General features: G+C 34.0%; 1 protein-coding gene across 1 annotated transcript; it reads left to right on the forward strand.

Moving 5' to 3' along the window:
• The first annotated feature begins 3,233 nt into the window (after positions 1 to 3,233).
• Positions 3,234 to 10,022, forward strand: LOC145607642 (pectin acetylesterase 10-like). Its single transcript, XM_081663231.1, has 12 exons — positions 3,234 to 3,660; positions 4,765 to 4,847; positions 4,982 to 5,111; positions 5,223 to 5,296; positions 5,493 to 5,579; positions 5,657 to 5,781; positions 6,348 to 6,408; positions 6,771 to 6,824; positions 6,927 to 7,004; positions 7,787 to 7,892; positions 8,023 to 8,168; positions 9,325 to 10,022. Exons 1-12 carry the CDS (start codon positions 3,450 to 3,452, stop codon positions 9,436 to 9,438), a joined length of 1,269 nt encoding a protein of 422 aa, XP_081519357.1. The 5' UTR covers positions 3,234 to 3,449; the 3' UTR covers positions 9,439 to 10,022.
• Positions 10,023 to 10,957: the final 935 nt, after the last annotated feature.

The raw sequence follows: 10,957 nt of genomic DNA on the forward strand, positions 1-10,957 counted from the left end.
AGGAAATACATATTCATCAGCCTTGGTAAATCAGAGGGCATATAAGATATTTCACTTATTTATTTGGGTGCAAGTTTGTACTTTCTTCCTCCCTTCTATTGCACTTTCTTCCTCCTTTCTTTCTCCTCCATGAGTCCAACACATCAACATCATCAAAACCTAAGGTGATTAAAATTGCTTCCACGCAGAAAATGCTACCCCTAAGGGATTGATATGGCTCTAATTTTACACCCTATTGCTACTAGGGTGTCTTTTTGTTACCGCCGCAAAGCGGCGTTGTAGTGGTTGTTAAGGAAGGAGGAAGGAGGAAGAAGGGAAGAAGGGAAGAAGAAGAGGGACGCGATGATCGATGATAACCGATGACCGACGAGATGGCAGGGGAATGATGGAGATGGTGGTGGTTCGACATAGTCTAACCACTGATCTACTACCTCATTCAATATTTATCAATCAGCCTAATTGAATGGGGTGGCCTCTTATTTAAACTTGTTCAAACTTGAGCTTATACTCAAAATATAAATAAGCACATTCGTGAACAAAGCTGGAACAAATACATATTGCATCATTGGGGAGAGTCTACAGTACATGACGTGCAATGCTATGTATATGTACTGTAACTGATGTGTACTGCTATATATTAGTAATTTTTATTAAAATAAAGTTTATCTTTTAATTTTTTTTTTAAAAATATATATCCTTTTTTAGTTGGATATTGTTTTTTTTTTTTGCTATTTGTTTTTTTTTACAGTGCTTTTTTTTTTTTTTTTTTTTTGTGAAGTTAAAAAAACACTTAACCCCTTTTATTTTATTTTTCTCACGATTTTTCTTATTTCTATCCTACTCTGATATCTCATTCTGCCTATCTCATTCGCTTTTTTTTTTTTTCATTCATCACAATTAAAGATGGAAGCAAATTATAATTTGAGAATAACATTATTCAACAGATTTCAAGATTCTGATTTATTGGTTTTTTCAATATCAATCTCTCCGTTCATCAATATAAAATGTTACCCTAATCTATATTTCTAGGTATAAAGTAATTGTTTTTGTTAATTTCAATCCCTCCTTCTCATTAATTTAAAACCCTGACTTATATTCAATGGCTACAATAATTTGGTAGCCATTATAACAGATTTAATATAAACCCAAATAAAATTTCAAAATTGAATAAATATCATTAAAAAAAAAAAAGATAATCAAATTGATTAGTGCTGCTTTTCATACCTTCGATTTATTATGATTATACATTTTTTTTTTAGTTTTATTCTTCAATAGATTGCTTTGGCTGGTTAATCTGAGCAGCCAAAGTCTTTTAATTGAAAAACTACTCTCGTCAAAAAAATAATTAAAACTACTCCGTACCTAATACGAATTATGGAGACTGAAAGGTTTAAAAAGAAAAATATCTGCTTTTAATGAATTTCCTTACAATAGTATCACAATTGAGAAGGTTTTGTGTGAGACCGTTTCACGTGAGTCCAGTTTATAATGCACACGCCCATCCGACCTTAACGAAGGCGAAAGAAAGGCCAGAAGAGAGATCGAAGAAGACGATCTAGATGATGATGACGAAGGTGCCGCAAAGAAAATGATTCACATGATGATGATGGAGGTGCCGCCGTTGAGATAGGAAGATCGAAGCATATAGAAGTAGGATTGAATAAGATGATCCAGATGACGATGAAAAAGATGCCGCTAAGAAGACAATCCAGCTGATGATGATGAAGGTGCCGATTATAAGAATTGGAAAAGTTTTGATGATTTTCCATTGAGTAGTGCGAGCCATTAAAAAACTAAAGTAAGAAAAATACAAGCTAATTAATAAAAGCAAAAGATAATTACATAAAAGCATACATATCTACATCTAGCGACTAAGTGATGAGCGCTGACTATAGTGACAATATGATAAACGTAGTAGTAGTAGCCATAACAACTACTGTATGATTTATCTTCAACACCGAAGTGCCGCCATTGACATACAAGCATGGTGAGTGATTCTTTAGCCATAGAAAAGGAAATTTTGTCTAATATCTTAACAATAGCATCTAATTTCTGACCAAAATCATCTAATTTCTGACCAATTTCATCTAATTTCTGACACTTTTAATCTAATATCTGATATTTATAACTTAATATATGACCATTATTATCTAATTTCTGACAATTAAGAATTTTTTTTCCTGTTTGTATGACCGGACTCATGTGAGTCCGTTCTACACAATACTTTTCCATCACGATTATATTGGTGAAGTCCTTACCCCAAAAAAAAAGAAAGAAAAAAAAAATCAAAATTGGTGAAGAATATACATGGGGAAGAAAATTGATATAGATTTGACATTTATAATGTCATTGATTTCCTTCTACAATATAATTTTTATCTAATCTCTTGGTGAAAATAAAAATAAAAAAAATGTATGGTGAGTATGCAGATTTGATCTTTAAACCACAAATCAAAACAATAATGCAGTTTACCATCTTAGCTAGAGTTGAATCATATTTTTAAAATGAAATAAATATAAAATATATTTAATTAATAGTGGTACATTGCGGTACGTTGCTTTAGTGGTACATAGCGGTACATGTCGTTTATTATAGAATTTTCGGCATCATTGACACAAATTTTTATACCATGACAAGATGACAAAATATCATCTAATCATCTAGAAGTCTTATAATTAAAGTCCTAACCTACTAATCGTTATGCATTAGGACTTCAACATAGTCTAACCACTGAATCACTGATCTACCACTCAACACTCACGCCTAACGCCTTAACTTCCATCGAACACATGTCAATATAATTTGTTTTCTTTCAATCAATGAAGACTTTTAGGCCCCCCAAAATTTGTTAGACAAATAATCCCACATTGGTGATGAAACCCATATGATCCAATACCCTACCAATTTATTTATAAGAAAAAGTTACATTACCCTACCATGACACCACCTATATTCTTCTCATGCTACCACCGACAAGATAAAGATTTTTACCAAAAAATATGGTATTTTGGTTCTAACAAGATCAAACACTCCTTTTACCAAGAAGAATGACAAAGATTTTACCCGGGAATATCGCCCAATTATAAAATTAATTCATGCTAACAATATCACTGTAACACATACACATCGGTGCAACATTAATTATTATAAGATTTTTAACCTATAGTTTTTATGTCATTACTAATAATTATGAGTAATGAGTAAGAAGACCAACATTTCCGTGAACTACAACTGTAAAGTTCAGCTGTATTCACATTTCTCACCTCTTTCTGTCTCTGTCACTTTCTTGGTGGCCCATTTCAAATCCATTTTTTTGGTTTAAATCACAAATTACTTTCCATTTCTATGATAAATCTTGCTCTTAAAAAGGGTTTTTTTTTTTATTTTATTTTTCTTAAAAAATTTATATTCTTTTGAGTGAGATTTAAGCAGGATATAAGATACCCAAAATGGGAAATTTGAGGTTATTATTAAATAAACCCATGAAAATTTTCTGGGTTTTGGGTGTAATTTTTGTATTAATTTCATGGGAAAGAGTTGATTGTTTTGAAGGATTAAATGTGACAGAGATTGTTTATGATGAGCAGAAAAATGGGTGGTCTAATAGACCTCTGTTGGTGGGTCTCACTCTAATTTCTTCTGCTGCTGCTAAAGGAGCTGGTATACTTCTCTTCATTTCTCTATTATTTTCATAATTATTACCTTTTTTTTTTTTTGCTGAATTTTGTCTTTTGAATTATTGCTTTGTTTAAATTTGTCAGTTGATATGCTTTTGTTAAAATTTATTTGTGAGCATTTGATTTTCTGTTGCAGGACTAATTTGTCATTGTTTTAGTTCAAGTAATTTGCATGCATGCTCAATTCATTGGTGTGTAATGTCTTCTTAGATTGGATGCCGAGTTTTCGATACGAGAGATCGAATCTCATTTACATCATTGTCTTTTGTGACTTTCTACACGCCAAAAAAAAAGTTGATTAGCTTCCTAGAGCTACTATACAATATTACAATGCAGAGGTCTAAGGATTTGTTATGCTAGTTATAGTTAAGCTGCTTAGATTTAGTCCTAATTACACACATATGTACATTATTGCCTTTGCAAGATGAATACGATGTATTAATCGGGAAGAAGCTTCATAAAGATGTTAAATTAGTTGTGCAATTTGAATTTTGTGACTAGCTCCATGTTTGGGAATGGACTATATGTTTGTTAGAATTCAGTGTGTTGTCTAATTCCTGAAATGTTCATTCTGTATTGGATTGCACCGCGATCACTTTCACACGAGCATGTAGTCATTATTGCACTGGGATCACTTGTACATGAGCATGTAGTCATTAAAATCATTGTGATCACTTGTACATGAAGATCTAGTCATTAAAAGTGCCTGTATAAATATGTTTTTCTTCTATGTACTTGATTCGGATTGCAATTGCATTTTAGCTTATAATTCTAGATTTTAGCTCAAGTGCTCATGCTGGCTACTTGACTCTCATATGAATGTGTATGGACACTTCAATTTCAGTCAATAAACATTGTTTTAGTGCATGTATAACAGAAAAATGTAGATCTCATGTCCATATCATAACTTTGGGCACTAGTATTGATGTCCACATATCTTTAAGACTTCAAGTTGAATTACTTTTAATGTCACTCTCAGATCCATACCCAAGTCTGACACTTTTATCTATGGTCCAAGCATCACACTTCATATATTAGACACTGTCATTGCTCTCATATAAAGCACCTCATTGTTCTCAATGTGCAGTCTGCTTGGATGGATCATTGCCGGGATACCATCTCCACCGTGGATTTGGATCAGGGGCAAACAGTTGGCTTGTTCAACTTGAGGTGCGTGAAAAATCTTGAATATTTAGCGACATGTTGCTGGCATTGCTGCTCTTCAGCTGGCATGCTCTACAAGTTGGAATCAATTTCTCCCTTGTTGGCTGCAGTACTGATTTTGTCGCTTGAGATGATAACAGGGGGGAGGATGGTGTGATACAATAAGAAACTGTGTGTATAGAAAGAAAACACGTCATGGTTCCTCAAAGTATATGGAGAAGTTCATATCATTTTCAGGATTACTCAGTAATAAGCGTTCCGAGAATCCTGGTAATATGTTTGTTCATTTACTTTGTTATTTCTTCTTTATATGTTGCTTATTGATTTCTGTTCAATAAATTGACTAATTTTACTTCATTAATGGGTTAATGGTTTCTGCAGATTTTTACAACTGGAACCGAGTAAAAATTCGCTATTGTGATGGTGGCTCGTTCAGTGGGGATAGCCAGCATAAGGTTTGTAAAACCATGGTTTATTTTACTGAAAGAAATTGAGGATATCATAAAAACACATCATTCTATCCTATTAAAAATTAATACTAATTACATTTTCTGTTAGCAATATATGCATTGTCAAAGTTACTGTGATTCTTGTTTCCTTATACTTCAATTCAATGTGTGTGTGTGTGTGTGTTTTTTTTTCCCCCTGTAGGGAGCACAATTGTACTTTAGAGGACAGCGTATATATTCAGCGGCTATGGAGGAGTTAAGGTCACTAGGAATGAGGCACGCAAATCAGGTAATGTTTCTTTTGTTCTGGATGGACCTATATATGTATATCTGGGCATCTGCATATGTTGACAGTTGATTATATAGGCTCTTCTCTCTGGATGTTCAGCTGGGGGTGTGGCGTCGATACTTCATTGTGATGAGTTCCGAGCATTGTTCCCAGGGCATACAAGAGTAAAGTGTCTGAGTGATGCAGGGTTATTCCTTGATGCGTGAGCTCCTATTACCTAATTGACTTATAGTCATCCTCTCCCTTACAATTTAATCAGACCAAAATATTCCTGTTAACTATTTTGATGAGAAATGAAGTGATCACCTTTTTTCCATGGATGCAATAATTTTCTTTTTTTTTTCCTCATTGGATGAGTATTTTATTATCTTGCAAGATTATCTTTCAAAAGAGATAAAAAAAATCCCGAATTATTGCAAAAGTAGATACTCCGTGATTATATCATATGCACAAAGTTACTACTACTATTATCGTAGAGATAAAAGTGTATAAAAAATTAAAAATAACATACAAATGAAAGCATGACTAACACTATCTTATCCAGATAAATGTAGTTGGAAATTGGCAATGAATCATTTTTAAATATGGTGATCTATTAGTTATATGATATCTGTTGAACAAAAAGAAATTATCAGTTGAAACAATAAAAAGAGGAATCAGAGCTGGAATATGAGGAATGGTAGACAGGTAGAGAGAACTCGCTAACAAAAGAAAAAAGAAAGCATCAATGGCATTCATGATTTTTTACAGTTGTATTTGGTATTACAGAGTTGATGTGGCCGGTCAACGCACAATGAGAAGATTATTTGGGAATGTTGTTCGCTTGCAGGTATTATTCTGAAATGACTCTAGTTCTAGTAGATATAGCTCATATGCAAGCATGTGCAGCCTATGTTAAGTGTTAATTACTTAGTTATGTAGAAATTTGAGGGATACATATGACAGGGCCTTTTACAGTCATACGCCATCCTTGTTATCCTTACTTTAGGAGTCAGCTTCATGATCACATTCATTGAAAGTTCAGTCAATTGTAAATTCTGTTCAGTTAGACTTCCTTTTCCATTTGAACAGAATGAATGTGAAGTTCTCTGAAACTGCTTAATAAGCCAACTATTTTCTCTTATTTTTCCACCTATTCAGTTCTAATTTGCTTTTTAGATTCTAAAGTATGCTTTCTTGTGAAATTTGCAGGCTGTGGGCCCACACCTTCCTCGCAGTTGTACTAGTCGCCTTAATCCTATCATGGTAACATATCTAGCAAGCAAGCATGTTATCTGAGTTAAAAATAGGGTTGCAAACAATTTTTATGCCCCAAGCTTAATCTTCTGTCAACTTTCTTTTCTGCAGTGTTTCTTCCCTCACCGCTTAATAGCAGATGTTAAGACACCATTATTTCTCGTCAATGCAGCATATGACTCATGGCAGGTTTGTCTTTTTTGACTTGAATTTGTTTCAGATGAACTGTGTGTATGTCACTGTGTGCATTGTGAATTGTATATTCTGAATTTATCGTGGTACTAGCGTCTTTCAAAAAGGAAAGTGTGCAGACTACTATGGCGTCACCTATTTAACTATGAAATTGGGATGAATCAGGCAATCAGCATCATCTAATAGAACTTAATTTGTGGTATTAGCAAAAGTTGCTGGGCTTTTGACTGCTCTCCTCATCTTATTATCACTTGTTAAGTAGTGTCATTCAAAACTAAAACCATTGAAGTAAATCATTTTAGTACGTATTAACATACCTTAATCAGATGTAGTGCATTATAAAGTAGCTCTTGATGAGAGGCTAATGTTCTTGCTTGACAAGTTGAGTTATTATAGTGTTTAGACCTAGAACCCATAGTGTCCATGGCCTCAAATTTTATCTTCAGGTAAAGGCTTCACCGGCTCAATTCATGTGATAACACCCCACAACATTTTGGTTGGTTATGTCCATAGCTCTGGAGTTGGGACCATAACTAGACCAAATTAAAATGTTACTGTTTCTGTCTTGTCTGTGCCAAGTAGTAAATACAAGGCAAGACCCAAATTGATTGGTTGATTGGACTGTTCAACTATCTCTACACTGCATTAATCTGCCACCCTTTCTCAATTTTTTCGTATACACTGTTGTTCAAATATTCCATTCCTTAATCCATTCCATAATAATTAATAGAATTTAGCCCAAATGACTTACCTATGATCCTAAATTTTGCTTCAACCAGATTCAGGCAAGTTTAGCTCCTGCATCTTCTGATCCTCATGGAAACTGGTATGGATGCAAGTTGAATAATGCACACTGTAGTGCTCCACAAATCCGATTTCTCCAAGGTTCATTATAGCCATCTTATTTTCACTTCCAGTCTTTTCATATCCTGTTATATTTTGGTTCCTTTCTTTATTGAAAGGCTTGCATTGTAAGTTTGTAACAAATTACAGAAATTGAACCATTTTGAAACAGGTTTTAGGGGACAGATGCTCGGTGCAATTAGGCGCTTTGGTAAGTTCAGAAAGAACGGGTATTTCATCAACTCATGCTTTTCTCATGGCCAGACTGAGAGACAGGATACGTGGTTTGCACCTGGCTCACCTCACATTGGAAATAAAGTATTTTCTTGATCCCCTTTAGTTCCTGTTGTTTTATAGTCCTCGAAAAAGCATTGCTTTGCCAATCAATGGTCATTTTAGTTTCTCAAGTTGTAGTTTAGAAAAGTGAATTATTATATTGTGGCCTTGTGGGTATATGAGGCCTATGTGTGCTTTGTTCCACGTCGATAGTGCATGTTTCCATACGTTACGGCACCTAAAACTTCCAGGAACAAAATTTTCCAGCTCATACTAACTAAAGATTGGATACCATTTCACAACAAAATCATCAATCAGAGCAATGATATACCAATAACCTTGGTCAATTGGGCAATAGACGAGCTTTGCTCAACTTCAAGTAATGCTAGTCCCTGATGACTCTAGTGGATCCTATTGGTACTAAATCGTGCTGACCAATTTCAGTACCAAAATATTTCCTTATTAGCAAATTAGAATCAATAAGAATTTAGGCTTTGTAAATACCAGTATACTTCTTTTTCGGAACTCAATTGGTGCCTACAACGCACAAATTAGTACCAATAGGATCCCACTAGAGTCTTCTAGGACCTTTGTGACTAGAGGTAGAGAATTTCTCATTATTGAATGATTAGCCTTTTTTTCCCCCAGCCATTTTTTTAATGACCTTTAATGTCTTGATATTTTAAATAAGCCAATCCAACTTTTTTTTTTTTTATTTGTTTTCGAGTAAAGCCAATCCAACTCTTGTACCTTCTTTTTTTGCATGGTTTTGTCAATAAAAGACCAACCTATGTAACTTTGTACAAAAATTTGTGCATTTAATATTAGTTTATGCATTTGTTGTATAATATTGTACCTTCGTGTTTCTGTTTCTTGTTTCTATGAAAAACATAGCATTTTACACAATCACAAATTACTATTGTTGACCCAACACTGCCCGTTGTAACCATAGTAATAAGCATTTGTGCTTTATTTGACCTTAGTTCTTGCCACATTCATTGCATCAGTAGATTAACGATTTTGTCATCCAGTATTTACTCCAGTCAGTCCTATTTGCCCCCCACCAGCCACCATCTAGGGGAAAAATTGAGCAAAAAGAATAAGAAATGGTTGTGCTAGCCTGCTAGGGGCAAAAGAGATGCCTTTTTTCCCTTACTTTTCGAAATCATTGTTAACAAAAGTTTTTTATAATTTGCAGGGGATCGCACAGTCTGTTGGCAACTGGTATTTTGATCGAGCAGAGACGAAAATCATTGATTGTCCCTACCCTTGTGACAGAACTTGTCACAATTTGGTTTTTGCACATCTTTGAAAGCCTATTCAATTTTTGAATTCACACACCCAACCCAACACCTCCCAAACAAAAAAATAATACAATACAGTTGCACATCATTTCATAGTTTTTATAGCGAGCATAGATAGAATATACTTCATAGTATCTATCAATAAATTCTTTCTTCGGCTATCAAAAATCACTATTGATTTGCTCGAGATTTAATCGGAGAATTTATAGGTAAGATTGGAGCTGATAACATTTGTGCTTGAGTTAAGCCCAAGTTTTGTGTGGGAAGTTTCAGTGTTAAACATGGCTCATGAATCACACTGTTAAGTGTACTAATATAAACATAGGCTTGGAGCTCGGAAGTGTGAAGGTGGAGTTTAAGCATTAGTCCTCGGAGAAAGATGAAAAGTAGTGAAATAGTATATTGGAATAGAGTATATGGTGTATACTTGTATGCACAGCCGTGCAAGGAGAAAGAATAGCAGCATAGTTTCCAGAGCAATGCACAGGCAGCTTTTATATATGTTGTTTCCATTCATTTAATATCTGTAAAAGTACAATTTAAGACAATACTTGATATAAATTTAAGTGTAATTCAATATCGTTAATGGTAATTTCTCTCTTTACTTTTTCTCTCACAGTGGCTTCCACAATCATTTTCTTTAGCATGAATTGAAAGATAAAGCATTACTCCATATCTGAGCTTTGCTAGGTTTTATCTTCCTGATAATTGATATGGAGTAAACAATATTTGTTTTTCAAGTGGCAACGTTATACTTCTGATGTTCCATTTTAGTTGACACTTTTGACTGTTGCTAACATAGACAACAATAATATAAAACGTAAATTTGAGAAGTAAAGTAGAAAATAGATGAGATGAACAGACAAATATATGTTGTTCGGTTAACATGACCTACATCCATAGACTTAGAAATAGTATTTTCTTATTAGCTTTCATGGAGGATAAACAAGAGAGATAACAGAAGGAGATACAAGAATCTCCATCTCAATATCTCAATGGAAATTGGCTAAGCCTAATCAATATGAGCACTTAAGCACTAAATAATTGTCCACCCGATAGTTCCTTATATAACATAAGGAAACTCTAAAAGAAACCCTAGATTATTCCCCAAGAAATATCCTTAATTAGTAACCGTCATAAGCGTACCTAAAAATAAGAAGCAAAAGTGTCTTCACTTGACGAGGCACGAATGTGCTATGTAGGGCATGTTTGTGTCTCTCCCCTAACTTCGACAATCCTTCGTATAACTTTCTCTTTTCTAATTGGAATCGGGCAAACCTATCGTTAGAAAGCTCTCAAAACAAACTATTACCTTCAACTTATTCATCTCCAGATCACTTCTGGATAGGATAGATAGATATGTGCGTTTGAAGTTTGACCTTCGTCATTCCTCTATATTTCAAATCACGAATAACATCATAAGTTACTTTGACTTTATATTTGTAATTTATTCGTAAGAAAAAAGTAATAATAATAAAAAATAAATAAATCGAGCGACCCTTGTTTGATTCGTCTCAATGTCTATTT

Source organism: Chenopodium album, chromosome 23 (genome assembly GCF_948465745.1).
Source record: "Chenopodium album chromosome 23, dcCheAlbu1.1, whole genome shotgun sequence".
Lineage (NCBI taxonomy): Eukaryota > Viridiplantae > Streptophyta > Magnoliopsida > Caryophyllales > Amaranthaceae > Chenopodium > Chenopodium album.